This window comes from Periplaneta americana, chromosome 6 (genome assembly GCF_040183065.1).
Source record: "Periplaneta americana isolate PAMFEO1 chromosome 6, P.americana_PAMFEO1_priV1, whole genome shotgun sequence".
Lineage (NCBI taxonomy): Eukaryota > Metazoa > Arthropoda > Insecta > Blattodea > Blattidae > Periplaneta > Periplaneta americana.
In genome coordinates this window covers 116,393,097-116,411,726 of record NC_091122.1, presented here as the reverse complement: position 1 = coordinate 116,411,726, position 18,630 = coordinate 116,393,097, and the positions used below count along the sequence as shown (strand labels likewise).

At 35.8% G+C, this 18,630-nt stretch overlaps 1 protein-coding gene across 1 annotated transcript in view; it reads left to right on the top strand.

The window, feature by feature from the left end:
- Positions 1-3,477: 3,477 nt before the first annotated feature.
- The window catches only part of Rcd6 (Reduction in Cnn dots 6), a 51,888-nt gene continuing 36,735 nt past the window's right edge, over positions 3,478-18,630 (top strand). The window contains exon 1 of the mRNA XM_069828795.1: positions 3,478-3,791. Coding sequence (XP_069684896.1) covers positions 3,720-3,791 — 72 coding nt within the window. The 5' untranslated portion in view covers positions 3,478-3,719. The remainder of the gene's footprint in view (positions 3,792-18,630) is intronic.

Genomic DNA, 18,630 nt, shown 5'->3' with positions numbered 1-18,630 from the left:
CGATCAGGAAACCTTCGATCCAAGTACCGGCGAGCCGTACGACTGAAGTGTGCATGAGCGCCATCATGCAAGAAGTGAATGTGTTAACGATTGATCAGTGGAGTGTCTTCTAAAACATGAGGTATGGTGTTTTCCAGGAAGTTTGTGTACGTCTGCCCCGTAAGTCTGTTTACAAGTACATGGGGTCCAACTAATCGATCACCAATGATACCGGCCCACATGTTGAGGGAGAACCGCACCTGGTGATGAGATGGAACAGTTGCTCGTGGGTTTTCATACGCCCATACATGCTGATTGTGGAAATTTGTTATGCCATCTCGTGTGAACTGTGCTTCATCTGTAAATAATACTAAGGCAGGAAAGTTCGGATTTACACCACACTGCTGCAAGAACCACTGACAGAACCTAACTCGTGCAGGGTAATCTGCTGGTGACAGGGCCTGTACACGTTGCAAATGATAAGGATACAATTGATACTCTTTCAACAGTCTCCAGACAGTCGTGTGAGGAACATTGACTTGCAACGCTACCCTTCGTGTGCTGATAGAAGGAGTCATGTTCACAGCCTCCAGAATCTCCTCCTGTACTTCTGGAGTTGTAGATCTTGGTCGTCCCCTTCCCAAACCAGGAGAGTTAAATTTTCCATACTCACACAGACGGTAATGGAGACGTACAAATGTCTTCCGATCTGGGCATTGTCGCTGTGGGTACCTCTCCTGGTACAAACGACGAGCCAGCGCAGCATTGCCGTCCGCCTTACCGTACATGAAGTGTATCTCTGCCAGCTCTTGATTTGAATACATGTAGCACAGTCTAACACCTACACAACACTGAATGTAATCTTCGCCTCGGAATGAACTGTCAGAGTGCCCTCTTAATGTCTCCTTTGACGGCAACGACCTGCGGAAAGAAAAACGTTCCGGTGAATTTCAATGTTGTGAAGGCCATAACTCGGAAATAAAGCATTTCCGGACACATGTTCTAATGAACTATTTTGATTGTCTACATGTGGGAAATACATACCTGAAATTATGCCCCGTATTTTTTAAACACCCTGTATAAATCCCACAAGGGTAGCTGCCCTTCAGTAAGAGTTGCCAAAAGACACAGTATACCAAACAAATAAATAACAATAAACATTTGTGTTATCAGTATTTATGATTATTATTTTCAAATGGAAGCTACCCTTGGGAAAGTACGTTTATTCAATAATTATTAGTAATCAGATGGAATATAAAGAGATTTAGGTGTACAGGTGATTATGTAAAATCTGAACAGAATATTTCTTTACGTCTATAGCAATAATTTTCAAAATACGTCCATAATGCCTCTCTCTATTTACAAGTTCGCTCATCAATAACTTCTCAACCGTTACATTTCGGATAGAGATACATGAGGTTAAATCGATGTAGGTTAACCCAAACTACATTATCCTGAAATATTTTACATTCTTTCTGAGACACTCTATACATTTCATTCTGAACATTAAATAATGTAGATTTGTGTGCATACGAGTATATCGAGGGGGCTGACGATAGTCCTTTCACATGTAAATAATGTAGGATTGAATCTACAGGCGCCGCACTGGCAAGTAGAAATGAGATAAATAGAAAACTCTATGAGTAGATTTTTAATCCTAAAAATAGCGCAGAGATGATTCAGACAGTTCTTTAATGGTCACCCGATATCACAGACAATCCCAGAAGTCGCTCTCATTGGTTGTTATCTAGCTAATCACGGAATCCGAGGTTCGCGGGTTCAAATTCGGCCGAGGACGATGAATTTTAAAGTGTGATTAAATTTTGAGAAAGCCTTTCTCTGGAAGGGAAGCAAAGCTGAGGATGTGTCGCAACGTAAAAGACGTTATGGCGACTATTTCTCACACAATTGAATTTCGACGTTAAATAACGTCTGTAGTTGAAGGCGTCGTTAAATAAAATAATAGGTACTGTTACGTGTTACTACTTCTACATTAGTACTACTACCTACTACTACTATTACTATCACTATTCCGTCTGATACCACGACTAGATATCCCTCGGATGGTAGTAAGTCTCATCATAAGATCTCAATCGGCTATCACAGGCATGCGCATGTCCATTTAGTGAGTTGTGACCTAGAACATATATACCCAGATTGCTCGGCCTTATAGGCTTTGACGGTAACAACTTTTGTCAGGTTTACTCTGCTGCCATCTAGTTGTTACATAAGGAGTCACATCATAACTTCCATTTGTTTTTTATTTTTTTATTGTCATGATTTGATTTTTACGTAAGTTTCAGCCTTATATATAATAAGGCTTTTACTTTAAAGTAATATAGGAAGACATTATAATGGTTTTTGGTTCGAATTGCACTAGCGACTGTACTGCCATCTCGTGTTCGTTTACGGCGGGCGCGTGGCTATCCTGGCAGTTGTTTTCTTCAAAGTTTCTTATGGTTCTGAACCCTTCAAATAACTTAAATTATATTAAATAATATTACATTACATATATTATATTATTATTATATTATATTATATTATATTATATTATATTATATTATATTATATTATATTATATTATATTATATTATATCAGAAGTTACTGTAATAACATTATAGCATTATGTCCATCTAGAGAAACTACACTTTCCAATGGTGAAATAATAATTAATTATACAAATCGGTTAATTTAGCTTCCGATATTACTTCATACAAACACAGAAACATTTTCTGTAGGCTATCTTTCATAGCTTTCGAGTGTTGCTGTCCAAGGTCCCTTATAGACGAAGTCATTTGTTTTTTAATTCATTACACGGCCTTAGATGGCAGTTATTTTAATTTTAAAACTCATTTATGTCATTAAATATCAGTCCTATCAAAATTTTTCAAGGAATAAAACTTATCGCAAATTATTTTTAAAGAAACTTTTGTTATGCAACATTTTTCACAAAAATCAATAATAAGCGAGATATTTCGATTTATTTAATTCACGTCCCCTTATAACCTCCCTTTGAAATAATGTATTTTGAATGCCATATAGCCTAAAATCTAAGTTACAACGAACTTAATTTATATTCCAATTTTCATCGAAATCCGTTCATCCATTATCGCGTGAAAAGGTAACAAACATACAGACAGACAGACATACAAACAAAAATTTCAAAAAAGCGATTTTCGGTTTCAGGGTGGCTAATTATATATGTTAGGACCAATTATTTTTGGAAAATCGAAAATTACCAGAAAAATTTCGGCTACAGATTTATTATTAGTATAGATTTATTTATTTATTTATTTATTTATTTATTTATTTATTTATTTATTTATTTATTTATTTACTGCTTTACGTTCAGTTGATGTGTGCCGTGTTTCTCTGAAAGTGTAGCAAGTAAAATAATAATGATTTGTCATTACATGAAAAAATTTCACAAAAGTTTTATTAAACTTTCACGTTTTCTAGTAAGAGTTTTGACCTCAGCAGATATTCCTTTGTTTCTGAATCCACTATACTTATGTATAAAAGTATTAAGCACATGAAGGTAATATTGAATGATATATCAACAATGCTGTTCTCCAAGATCACGAAGACAGAAAGCGGACCAATCGGTCTCCAGCCCCACCTCATTTCGCTGCGGGCTGCTGTGAGAGAAACAGAGTGTGTGAATGGAGTATCTCAGGTGGCCAAGACGGAACTACTCCGCAGTGTTTGAGGTGGCGCTGAGGTGTGAACATGTAGTGAGATGGCGATCTTAGAAACCTGCCTTTGCTGCAGCTTACTTGTAGCTTCGGCTGTTGCGGGAATTTACGCATTGGTAAGTGATGCACTATTATTTTATTTCGTAATACATGTTATTTTACATTCATGCATACAACAGATATATTTGCTGAAACAGTCCGCATGGATTGATAGTGGAGATCCACGTAACATTTGTAGTGGAATCGGTATTTTTTGCAGCACTTCAGTACCTTTACGTCATTGGCAAATAGGTATTTAAATATGACAATAAAATTTTATAGGTTACCTACTGATTCATGCAAAAGACATATAAAAGAGTAAACTTACGCGTCACTATTGCAGCAATATGGTCACATTTCACAAAACAGCTTAATACAATCTTGACAAATATTTCATTTTCAGTTATTGATACACGGCGATTGTTTTAAAGTTACAATTAGCTATAGAAAACGGTTAACCCATTAGGATCTATTATCGATATGCTGTTATTTTTTCTCCTCTTTCCACTTTCGTGGGTTTTACAGTTGAATATTTTTACACAACCTAAAATGTATAACAAAATGATTGCAAATTTTTACACGAAGTGTCAAATATTGTTATATTTCTACTACTGTATGAAGTTAAGAAACTTCCTAAATACCAGTGTTCAAAATCCCTCAGTATTGCAATCTGTCTGTTGTGCTTTAGTGATACCAGTGCTGTTACTGTATTATTATTATTATTATTATTATTATTATTATTATTATTACTATTATTGTTATTATTATTATTAGACTAACAAGCAATGCTAAACAGACAAAATTCTGCTAAAATTATTCTCTTCCTAAGGATCAATATTATGCATATTAAAAATATTAAATATTTAGTCACTATTCTTATGTCGTTTTAAATAGTATGATTCCTGCTAGAATAGAAGTCTACAATATAAACATTTATTGAGAAAAACTGACTAATTGACATTGCATCAAATTTCATGTTCTGAATTAATTAAATCAAGTTATATAGGCTACTTCCAGTAATTACTACAGTTGTATCGTTTTATTACATAGGCTGTTATTGTGTTAATTATATGTGATTAGATGTCGTTATAAGAATAAATAGCATTAAGACGTTAAATTCCACGTGTGCTTGAATTATTAATTATAACCGAGTACGATTGAGTACGATAGTTTCTTTCGTGCAAGTCAAGAGAATCTTGGTATTTCTAAACAGCATCACTTTACGATTTCCTCATTCTTTACTTGAAAATGCAAGTAAAAATACATTCTTTCGTTTTTATTTGCATGTGGTTATTTTAAATGCGATAACGGTACAATAACAATATCTTTGGAAGTAGCTACAGTATGTTGTAAGTCAAGATAAACTGATTCTGTAACTCTGTTGATTTTCGCCTCATTTCCATTTAGTTTGGAATTGCAATTAGCTGAAGTGTCGTGACGTTATTACGTTGTCAATTATTTCATAATGGCCACTAACTAAAGCGGCTGACAAGCGACCTTGTCGAGACAAATGAATCTGTGGTAAAGTGGTTCTTAAACGCTTTCTTCACAAACTTTGGCCTAGTTGACCTGACGAACTGAAATTCAGCGTAAAAATGGTAGGTCTGGGCGTCCTTGACTACGCACGTCTTCTTGCTTTCGTGCGTGTCGACACAAACACAAGTCTGCAGGAGCAAATTTTCACACAATTTGGATGATCTGGTGTGTCGTGTGAACTTGTGTTTTCGGAGAAAGTGCATGCTGTCGATTCTCACGGCTATGTCAACACACTTTAATTATTGTAGCAGGAGAAAGTCTGAGTTCCGAGGCGAACACAGAAGTGTGTCATAGAGACAGACCGCCAACATGCGGGTTTAGCGGTATTTTTGCTTTATTTAACATCGCTGTTTCGAATGATTTCCTCAACTGCTGCTCAAGTGGTAGCATTTCCCGTTATGAATACAACGGACAGAGTTCGAATGCCATCAGGGAAGTGTAAATTTATCTCCCTTCCACATGGCCTGGTCTGTGTTCCATATTATATCGTGTTTGTCCTGCGTTGTCTAAGCGATGGTCTTGGACCATGTTGACGCATGACCGGCGCACGACCAGAAATTCTGCTGGGTACTTTTAAACATCTACGCCAGTTCAAAACCGTTACAAGAGTGAGGACGTGATGGCCCAAAGGTCCAATTCTTGAAGTTAACTCTAATTCTGTTTATTGCTACGCCGACCTACTACTAATCCAAGAGGGCTATATAAGCCTCTTGTACTAATCTCATCAAAGAATTTAAAGTCCTTTCAGCATTTTCAAAACCAAATATGTAATCTGCGCTTTAAGAATTCAGTGTGTGCGGTAGTATTTCAATATTATTATTGGACGGCCGCGTATCGGCACATTTCGTTAGACGAACATTGCTTGAAGTAGGATAACTTTTGTGTTTTATTCCTTTTGTATTGTCAAGTTATTTCTATTCTTCCACCCCCTAGACATAGCACTACACAAGGTTCGATATACTTTGAAATAGATTGTGGTGATAATTACTTTATAGGAAGACTGTTGAAAATATGATTGGATTATACGAGGGTTATTTGAAAAGTTCATAGTCTCACATAGAAATTAAACTGGAATTATTCTGAAACAATCTATTTTCTCAACATAACCCCATCTGAAATTCACACACTTGCTCCACCGGTGCTGCAATGCTGCGCCAACCTCTTCATTTAACGAACATTTCTTCCCAGCCAAGTGAGTTTTGAGTTTGGTGAAAAGAATGAAGTCTCAGAGTGCGAGGACTGGTGAGTAAGGAGGAGGGGATTGTGGCAACAATTTGAACTGTAGTTCATGCAGTTTAGCAACCGCGATTACAGAGGTGTAAGCAGGTGCATTGTAGTGTAAAGGAACAATGCCTTCTTCTTGGCCATACCCGACCTCTTCTCGCGAATTTTCCCTTTCATTTGCTGTAGGAGATTTGATTAATATGCTCCCGTTATTGTCCACCTCTTTGCACAGTGATCCAAAACTCTAATAACCCCGCCATTTTTTTTGACTATTTTTGCTGACAGCCCTTGATTAACAACACAATTGATCAGATGAATTCGATACTGAAAGATTTCTAATTTAATGAAGACTCTGGAAAAAAGAGCTTGATTGTTTCAAAATTTCAATTTTTACACTAATGAACACAATACGTTTTTCTAACACTTAAAACACGTAGTTTTATTCCTAATGCATTTTAATGTCAAGAATGACCTTTCTAGAACTCAAATAGTAAAAATGTACTTATAGCCTTTGTTTACTTTGTACATTATTGTTTAGTCAACTGTCCGAAGACAGGTCTGAACCTCACAAGTGATACCAACAAGGCACATATTCATGAGGCAAATAAGCCAGGAGATAATGGGGTAGGATGACCAGTTCCTTTCCCTCTCCATTGCATACATCGCTGACTAGCTACGGATTACAGATAATTATTATATACTCGATAAAAAAATGTGACGAAATAAATTCTCGTTGAACTACAAAACAAGTTTGCAACTGAAAGTAGCAATGAGTTTAGGTTACAAAGAAAGCTTATAGTGTGCAAACTGTGATAAAATTAAAAACTTTTGCAGTCACGTGCAGTCGTGAGTTTACGTGATGCTTTTATGAGAGCCTGCATTAGCGCATGGGCTGGCAGGCACCACTCTTCCTCAATCAGCACCCTCACATTGGCACTAGCGCACAGCGTAAATTTCTGCAGCGTTTTATGAGTTTGTATTGGTTATTCAAGTAGTGCGGATATGTTGCAGTTTCGAATGTGCATAGTGTTATTAGGTCGATCTCCTTTATTTTAAACTTTTGCGCGTTCACAATGAACTATCGAAAATCTCGGAGAGAACTGTAAAGCTACGAAATTCGACAAAAAGCTGATGAAGGTAGAAGTGAACGACAAACACATTATAGTTATGTATTAAAGTGTATAAGGACTACTCTTCACCTGAATATGAAAAGAAAATAAGGACCCAAGTGATGATTTATGCAAATTATTATTATTTAATAAACTTGAAAAGTGCCACAGAAAACATGAAATGCTTTTATTAAATTATGCAAGTTGATTGAATGAGATTAAGTGTTCCTCAGTAGCAAAATCGTAGGGGAATCTTTCAGGTATAGGAGAGATTAAACGAGGACGCCTACTTTCTATGAAGTAGAAGTGAATCTGCAGGAATTGTTGGACCATGCAGCAACACGTCTAGTAAAAGTATAGGATACTGTAATAGGAACATTAGACCAATGAATCCAGATGGTTTTATGTTAGTGTCAAAGTGGGGATTCGATTGCAGTAGTAGGTAATTGTCGTATAAACAAAAGTTTAATAAACTGGCTTACAGCGACAGCCATACTTTTATAACATTGTAGCGCCAGTTCAGTTATTTTACCAAGTAATGTATCATTTTGTAAGGTGGTCAAATCCCCTTTTTCGTCACATCGATACTGCAGACCCATCAGAATCCAGCGGATAAAAGAATCGTCCAAACTTTCCGTAAAAGAGAAAGCCGACATTGAAGAGCAGCTCTCCTCTCTTATTGATGAAAAACCTCAATTGTTGTTACAAACGAAGGCTTTTAAGACTGATCAACATCATTCTGATGCAATAATCACAGCAGTTTGGAAACTGCCAAAGAAAACCAGAAAAATCTCTTCCATCTGATGTAGTCAACCTTCTTAAAGAGCAGGCATTTGTGGTGTCCCTAGATTTTCTTTCAGAACTGGCATTAACGCTACTTCCGACGGGACGACGAAGGCGAAAACTGGGACGTGAAATGAGTTCTAAGGCATACTAATGTACTTAATATCATTGTTCCTGTATTAAAATAGTTATTTTAATAGAGATAAAATTTTATTAAACTCTAAATTTCCAGCTAAATATATAGGCCTACGTAATTATTGATATGGCAGTAATACAGTTACTGATAGCTATACATAGGACAAAAAACAAGCAGTTTCTGGTTAATAAGCTCTAAATCAATCAAGCAAGCAATCGTACAATTCTGAAGGCTTCGTCTTATCGATTGACCTCTACTATTTTCTTAAATTCCTTACAGTTGTTGCTCTCCTTTGTACTGAGCATATCTTTCATGCATTTTCTTCTCGGTTTTTCTCTTGATTTTTTTCCATGTATTTCGCCCTTGGATATATTAACTAAAAATATGTTATTTTTTATTGTATGAACAATTAATTTTATTTTTCTTTTCTCTAGTTTTTCATTAATATTATATTTTAAATTATCCTCTTTAAAATTTCAATACTGTATTTCAGCCATGGCAAAAATGTGACTCGCGAGCACATTGTGGCTCGCAATGATAGCTATGCATTTCTCTTGCTTCTTACCTTCCCCAATCCCCACCCTCTCACTCACTGGAGTCAAACTCCGTTTCATTTGTATTAGTCTCTGACCTGCGAGTGGCGTATCATCGCAATGTCTCTGTCGAAACCATGTACCTCTACAAAAACGAAAGTTTCAAGTAGGATGGGAGGACGCATTTTTTTGCTGCCAATATGATGAGAATATTAACTGTATGATTTGTTCACAAGTATTACGAGGAAAACGGTTGTATAACATAAAACTACACGTATTATACTACACGTCACTCATGAAACATTGAAAGGTTAAGTATTATTATTATTATTATTATTATTATTATTATTATTATTATTATTACCTCTATACGTCGATCCTTATTCAGCAGATTACTAATAATGCGGTTAGTCACAGATTTACACTGTGATTTTAAATGAAAGCTAGATGTAAGGACTTGACAGATGTTGAACTTTTCAAATCTTTGCCAAAAAATAAATATCCGAAGCTTCCTTCTTTCGCTTGCTCTGTTCGCTACAACTTACGTTTGTGAAAAATTATTTCCAACAATGAAAATAGTAAAAACCAAATTTAGATCACGACTGACAGACAAATACCTTTGTGATCAACCACGACTGGCAGTAAGTGACATAATTCCTGATTTTGAAACTCTGTCGCAGAGACATTCTGAAGACAGTTAATTTTAGGTTGTGATAATGTGTCCTATGTTTTCTTATTCATTTCTTTCTTTGTTACACGTACTAAACATTAGTTTGTAACCTTATACTGTATAAAATTATATTTAAATGCTTGACGTAAAGAAAATGAAAATCCGTTAATAAGCCAGACAGTTGCTTCACTTCCCATTCGGGTGTCCGCCTGCCTCCATAGGTGCTATGCACGTTGCAGGTTACACAGTGGCTCGGCGTACGATCACATTTTCGCCACGGCTGCTGTATTTGATAGGCCTACTTCATTTATCCAGCTGCTTTTTAACGTTCTGTGCCAGATTCACAATACGGCTTCTAAATTAATGGTTTCTTAGTTTCCTGTTTGTCAACATTCTCTTCCATATAACAATGTACTCCAAATTAATGTTTTGATACATTTCAGTCCTCTAGAGCAGGGATTCCCAACTGGTGTGTGAGCAGCCCCATGGATTGTGTCGCGGAACTTAAAAATAAATTTTATGCCATCCAGAAAGTCTCTTTACAGCTCATTTTTTATTTAGAATGAAGTCTTTGATACAGTACATTTCATTTTGAGACAGACTTTACCATGAAACGTGCAACACCTGCAACAATGCTCAGTTTAATTTTTCTGCCTGGCGATAATTGCAATGGAAGTGAACAGCTACAACAATGCTTTGTAACTCGTTTACACTTCCCACTTAGTAAAAAATAGAGACTAGAATCATCAGAACATATTTTGGTCAGTTTCAGTAGGGCCTATATACGTTGAGCGGGTGATAGTGCGACTATTTGATCAAAAGTGCTTTATTTAGATTTTGTCATGGACAAATTTTTAATTCGAGAAAGACAATCTGAATCAAGTTCTGGGTTACATTACAGCAGTATTAATTCAAATAATTTGAGCGAAAATTCCCTTGAGGGTTCACAAAAACGTAATGTGTTTCGTAAATATAGTGATGAATACTAATTGTAATATGGTTTTACGTGACGTGGAGATGAATATAAACAAAATTCCGAGTGTTTTATATGCGGAAATGTTTCGTCAAATCAGTCAATGGTGCCAAATAAACTAAAAATTTATTTAAAACTGCCATTTTCAAATTCATACTTGTGTCAATCAGCATTTTTCTACCATGAAAATAGTGAAATCTAAAAAAAGACTGTTGCGTCTTGAAGATGATTTACATGTTGGCCTGTCAATCACATTGTCAAGTACGGAGAAACTCTGTGCAACTCACCAAGCGCAGACTTCACATTAATTTAAGTAGGTGAGTTTTCAAAAACGATAATACAAATCTTTTATCTTTTAGAATTTTCGATTGCGTGTTAAAATCGACCTAACTACAACACTGGATGTCCGACACTACACAGAAGTTATCAGTGCTTTCTTTTCTGGCGGAACGCGCTTGAACGGCTTAGACCTTGAAAGTCTTAGTTAGACGAAAAGGAGGTTAAAAACGACAAAATTCCAGTGCAATGAACAATAATCATCTCCCCGTTCGCTATAAAATATTCTACACTGAGTTCCACCACCTTTTTCTCTAGAAGAAAGCACTGGTTGTTATATTATTATTATTATTATTATTATTATTATTATTATTATTATTATTATTAATAAAAACAAATAAGTGTTCGTGATATAATGGGCGTTCTGTAAAGTGTGCCGAGTATTTTATATGCGGAAATGTTTCGTCAAATCAGTCAATGGTGCCAAATAAACTAAAAATTTATTTAAAACTGCCATTTTCAAATTCATACTTGTGTCAATCAGCATTTTTCTACCATGAAAATAGTGAAATCTAAAAAAAAATGTAACAGACTGTTGCGTCTTGAAGATGATTTACGTGTTGGCCTGTCAATCGCATTGCCAAGTACGGAGAAACTCTGTGCAACTCACCAAGCGCAGACTTCACATTAATTTAAGTAGGTGAGTTTTCAAAAACGATAATACAAATCTTTTATCTTTTAGAATTTTCGATTGCGTGTTAAAATCGACCTAACTACAACACTGGATGTCCGACACTACACAGAAGTTATCAGTGCTTTCTTTTCTGGCGGAACGCGCTTGAACGGCTTAGACCTTGAAAGTCTTAGTTAGACGAAAAGGAGGTTAAAAACGACAAAATTCCAGTGCAACGAACAATAATCATCTCCCCGTTCGCTATAAAATATTCTGCACAGAGTTCCACCACCTTTATCGCTGGAAGAAGGCACTGGTTGTTATATTATTATTATTATTATTATTATTATTATTAGTATTATTAATGAAAACAAATAATTGTGTCGTGATATCATGGGCGTTCTGTAAAGTGTGTCGTCAGTCAAAAAAGGTTGGAAACCACTGCTCTAGAGTCACAACTCACAATATCCAAAAACTTATTTCTTTTGTAAATTAAGCAAAAACTTACATCTCACTAATTACCATTTGGCAGTAATTATTTCAAATATACCATCTATTATAATTATTCTAAATATTAATGTCTCTTTTAAGTAAAATCATTTGTTCTGTAGAAATTTATGAATTATTAAAGAATAAGCAATTTTTTGGAGATTGTGAGTTATGACTGTAGAGCAGCGGTTCTCAACGCTGATGAATTGTAGCTTGCCCGATTGGCCTATTTGGCAGATAAATTTTTCAACCTCAACCAGCTGAATAAGGCCTTGTAGGCCCTATATATATATATATAATTCGAGTAAAGTCAAAGAGGAACTATTTCTTAATTAAACACGCATAAATAAATTAATTATTGGCATTGGAGCCTAGAAAAACTACTGCTAATTATGACACTGGGAATGACACATGACTTTTCCCGTAATAAATTTGGTTAGTGGTACAACTAATACCCTAATTTAAAAATAGTGGTACGTCACTGAAAAATGTTGAGAACCGCTGCTCTAGAGGAATCATTTAATGTTTTTTTTTTTTAATTTGGATATTTTTCCTAGGTAAAGCAATAGTTCTTATAATTTCCACCGTCACTTAGTACAACGGAGGATACACATACATAAAACAAGGAATACGGCACATGGAGTATCGTACACGCTCAGCCCTTATGAGAGACAGCAAGTTTTCCATTTTCCAGTTGGGAATTAAACTCGGCTACTCTGAATTAGAAGCTGGGAAAACTAACAGAATATTTACAAGAGAAACATTCTCAGTACCAGTATAAGGGAGATTAATCTCTACCCTTTCAGGATCGAACCGAAGTCCTCTGGATTAGAAGCTGTGAACGTCATTTCTTGAATCACAATCTGTGAGTCCAGATCTAGCAGGGGCGTATGTTGCGGACTACCGGGGCTACCGGCGGTAGCCCAAGGAAATTACAAAAGAAAAAGTTTATAATATAACATAATGTAATAATTTTGTATTACCGTATTAGTTTTACCACAGTAATTAAAATTAAAGTAATTGTTAGATTTATATGCGCTCTCTGCTCTCGAAAAGAAACAAGTTGTCAAGGCGGCATCACTGGAGAAACCGCTGCTACGAAGGGTAGCCTGTGACCGTTCCGCTCACGTCGCACAACTCCCCGTCCCCCACTCCCTTCAGTTTCTATCGTGCAGTGTAGGCGGGTGAGTTGCCGCTCTCGTGATCGGTTTCTTGGAAGGCGCGAAGCAACAATACGCTTAGTACGCTAGCTCATTAATGTGATTGTGTTCTTGCAGTGCAGTATTTTAAATTTGTGATTTGTTCGAGTGTCTAAGAGTTATATTAATTGTGAATTATTAAGTTTTTAATTTCCCAATTAAGTGATATTGTGAAAAATATGGCAGAACAAGTTTCTGGAGAGGTTTGTGTTGAAAATGACTGTGTAATAGAAGGTTTATTAAAAGTGCCTTTTAACCGTCGTACATACAACGAGAAAGTTGAAATTGTGAAAATGGAAAGACCAACTTCTGAGTTAAATTTGTCCATGGACGTAAAAGAAAAACAGCGTGAGTACACACGCCATTTCACTTCAACATCATATGGTAAGTGGAATTGGTTGTGTGGTAGTTCTAAACTGTCTAAACTATTTTGCTGGCCATGTTTGTTATTTAGCCGCGAAACTAATGTGTGGTCAAAAGAGGGGTTTTCTAATATGAACTCCCTTCGAACGGCAGTCCTAAAACACGACAAATCAAAAGCTCATATTTATAGTAGCATGAACTTTGCAAACTTTGGGAAGACAAGAATTGATTTACAGCTAGATAAGCAAAAGGCTCTACACATCAACCAACACAATACTCTTGTGAAAAAAAATCAGGAGATTTTACTGCGTCTTATTAACGCAGTCTGCTTTCTAGGAAAACAAGAATTGGCTTTTCGGGGTCATAATGAGAGTGTGGAATCAGACAATAGAGGAAATTATATTGAATATTTAAGTTCCTTAAGTGAATTTGACCATTTACTGGCCAATCATCTTGAGAGTTCAACAGTATTCCGTGGTACTTCTCCCGCAATTCAGAATGACTTAATATTTGCTATAAGTGGGGTTATGATAAAGAACATAAAATCTGAAATAGAAGAAGCACCTTTTGTGGCCATTGTTGTTGATGAAACAAGTGACTGCTCTAATCAGAGTCAATTGTCTACTGTTTTAAGATACGTCGACAGTACTGCCAATGTTCAAGAACGGTTTATAGGATTCACAAATGTCAGTTCGGGCAAAACTGCTGCTGCTTTGCTTCAGCATGTGGAAGGTGTTATAGCAGAATACAATGTCGGCAATAAGTTAATTGCACAGACATACGATGGTGCTTCAGTTATGGCGGGAAATATTAATGGCTTAAAAACAAAAGTTCAAAAAAAGTATCCTCAAGCACTTTTGTCCATTGTTACAGCAATGTTCTCAATTTAGTTTTGCAACAAACTATCCATTCCAGAATGCCGCATTTTTTTTTTTTTCAAAACACTGTCGGGTTTAGCTGCATTTTTCTCATCATCTCCTAAAAGATCAGAAAAACTCAAGGAATTTATGAAAAAGAAACTCCCAAAAGTAGCACCAACTAGATGGAATTTTACATCTCGGCTTGTAAATACAGTAAAGGAATACAGAGAACAACTGACTGCTTTCTTTGAAAATATCATTTGTAATGACTCTGAAGAAAACTGGGATGATGATGTAATTGTGCAGGCTCAAGAATATTTGTATTTTTTCACACAGTTTCAGAATATATTTCTTCTTGAAGTCTATCTAGAGTGTTCGCACATACAGATGTGCTCTACAATATTCTTCAGACAAAAAGTCTAGACATAGCATACTGCTTGCAAGAGGTATCAAAGTTAAAAAATACCATATCCGAGTTCAGACATAGTGGGTTTCCGTCCATATGGAGTAATATGGAAAATGAAAATTCTTCAGACAATACAATGGAACCACCATTAAAGCGAAGAAAAGGAGATGATGATTGAAATACAGGCAGCTGTACTACAGCATACTAGATCGTATGCACATGGAAATTACTGACAGATTTTCTGATTATGGAAAGCTTCAGTTCACACATCTTCTAGATTCTCAAAAATTTTCTGCTTATAGAGAAAACTTCCCGAATGAGGCACTAAACAAATTATTTCAGTCCTATAACAGTCACTCTGATCAAGTACGTTTGAAAAATGAATTAAGTGTAATATATTCAGCAGAAGTCTTTGATTTTTCGAACAAACCTATCCATGAAATATTATCTGCCATATATGAAAACCAGCTGAACCAAGTTATTCCTGAAGTCCTTAAATTGGCAACATTAATTGTGACAATACCAGCTACGTCAGCATCGGTAGAAAGAACATTTTCTGCGTTGAAGAGAATAAAATCCTACTGTAGATCAACTCATACACAAGAACGTTTATCCGGCTTGGCACTGATGTCAATTGAAAAGTCATTTCTACATAAACTTCGCAAGCGGCCCAACTGTAATTTCAATGACGAAGTCATCAAAGTATTTTCGTCCCAATCAAGACGTCTGGAATTCACATATAAATAGGTAAGGAATTTTATTATAGGGTTTTTAAAATATATTTTGTGTAACAATAGGGTCAGTGGTAGCCCAGACCCTTAAACCAGTATACGCCACTGAGATCTAGACTGCTTTCTCTCTCAACCTGTTCTTGTAATTTCTGTAGTATGTGTCTTTAACTGCAGATGTTATTCAGTAACGAAGAGATGTCCCAGCGATAATGGAACAATGGCTGGGAAAACCAAGATAATTGAATAAAATCTGCCCTATAGCCACTTTTATACCGCAAAGACAAAATTACGAAGGTGAAAACTTCTGATTGGTCGTAGATTTAATATGATTATAATTAGAAAACATTATAGTAATATAAATTAAATATGTCACTTTTGAAAAACATGATTTCTCTTAAATTTGTTAGAGTATACTTGAATTTTCAGAAAATATATTTGAATTGCTATTATCAAGTCTTTATCAAGCCATAAATAAAATGCTGTCATTTGAGCTAAATGGCAGCTATGAGCAGTATGGGATGAAGATAAATATAAAGAAAACGAAGACCATGGTTATCGGAAGAAGAAAAGAATGTAAATGTGCGAATACTAAATGAGGCAGTAGAGCAAATGGTCAGCTTTAAATACTTGGGGTGTATTATAAGCAGTAACATGAGCTGCTGCCAGGAAGTCAAAAGGAGGATACTAATAGCAAAAGAAGCTTTTAATAGAAAAGCATCTTCTGCGGACTTATGGAAAAGACTAATGAAATGCTTTTTGTGGAGTGTGGCATTGTGTGGAACAGAAACATGGGCATTATGACGAAGTGAAGAGAGGCGACTATAAGCATTTGAAATATGGATATGTAGAAGAATGGAGCGTGGGAAATGGACAGACAGAATAAGAAATGAAGCTGTATTGGAAAGAGTGAGTGAAGAAAGAATGATGCTGAAATTGACTAGGAAGAGGAAAAGGAATTGGTTTGGTCACTGGCTGAGAAGAAACTGTCTACTGAAGGATGCACTGGAAGGAATAGTGAACGGGAGAAGAGTTCTGTACAGAAGAAGATATCAGATGATAGATGACATTAAGATATATGGATCATAATGCGGAGACTAAGAGGAAGGCAGAAAATAGGAAAGATTGGAGAAAGCTGGGTTTGCAGTGAAAGACCTGCCCTTGGGCAGAACACTATGTAACTTAAATAAAATTCTGTGTTGCTGACAAAAAATTATCAGCTTTTCTTTGTAGTAGTCATTTCTTCCATTTTGTAACAAAACTGTTAATACAATCTCGAAAGAAATCTAGACTTAGTGTTGACAATTACCCACTGTTGTTTTGAACTTTTAATCACTATTATCGTTTTCCTTCCAGTATTTTAATCCCTTTATTATGATTATCATTCTTCCAGTATTTTGTACGAGTATAGGAACCATGAGGTGGTAATCACGCAGAAATGAGATCTGGATTATTAGGTGAATGCTCAAACATTGCCTTTCGTCTTATTATCTATCATATTATATTGTTGTTACCAATTTGTCACAGTGCCCATTGTTCGACAAAGAAATTCGTCCTGTTCCAAATAAATATAAGGCACTGTCTACAGCAGAGCTATTGCCGCATGGCCTTATTTCTATAAAATCGAATGACTACCTGTCGGAATTACTTTCCAAAGTATCACCATTTTAAAGTATCGGTATTCCTCCCATAATGTCTGCCCACTGGACATACAGTCATATCAACTAACACAGAAATAAACAAGTGATGTAATATTTTACATGTAACTCATATCTACTGAAAACAATCCTAAAGATAATTTTTTGAATCGACTTGGTTGCTTGAACAGTTGGATGTATTTACAGTCTCAGAAAAAAGTTTATTCGCACAGATACTTCATAAATCCCAGAAAGGAGACAGTGCTCATGATCAGACATACAACGAAACAAAACTAATTTTATTACCTCAACTACAGTACGATTCAAATCTCCTGATGTTTGGAGCGTGTTTACTTATACGGCAATTGCCAGTAGCAACAGTGCTGCGTTGCCGCGTACGGACATTCGTTGACGCCGCTTGTAAAAATAATATGTGCTCGGACAAGTTCTTCGTGACAGAGTTTCTACATGTGATTACGTTAAATGGGATTATTTTTCTGAGTATATAGAAACAAGAATCTCATTTGTACGCCAAGTGGTTTGCATTTTATGCGGCTTAATCGCGTCCCAGCTGATTCATGATTTTTATGGTTTTCCACGCACGAGTGATGTTTACACAGCTGGGTATCAGCCCAGATCACATATAGATTGCTCATCTCTATGTTAAAATCGGTTGCACATTGAAGAGAACAACCATCAGAATCGACACCTGTCCGCCGTAAACGAACAAGAGATGGCAGTACAGTCGCTAATGCAATTCAATTTTTTTAAGATGTTTTTATTAAAAGTACCAGGTCTCTTGGACCCTTGCCTTTTACAAAAATATGATTTTATAAATTGAAATGTAAATAGGTTTTGTTAAAGAAAATTTATTACCAAGACCGTCAAAGACGGAAGTATAAATGCAATTCAAATGGGAATTATGACGTGACTCCTTATGTAACAACTAGATGGCAGCATAGTACCGTCAAAGCCTATAACGCCGAGAAATCTGGGTATATATGAGCCGTTCAGAGCAAAAGTGGTGTAAGGCAAAATTGTATAATGAGGTTTAAAGTAAAAATTCTGTCAAATACAGCGAAAAGTAACAATTAATATGGCCTTCTTGCTATGCACTGACTACTAATAGTTTAAATAAATTGAATATTAATTGCTACTTTGCGCTGTATTTTACAGAATGTTTACTTTAACCCTCATTACTCATTCTTGACTTCACCACTTCTGCTCTGAACGGCTCATATGATCTTGGGTGCTTTGTTCAATAAAATCAATAAAATTCGTTTATAATAACCATTTTCTGTGTATTCTTATCAGTTTATTA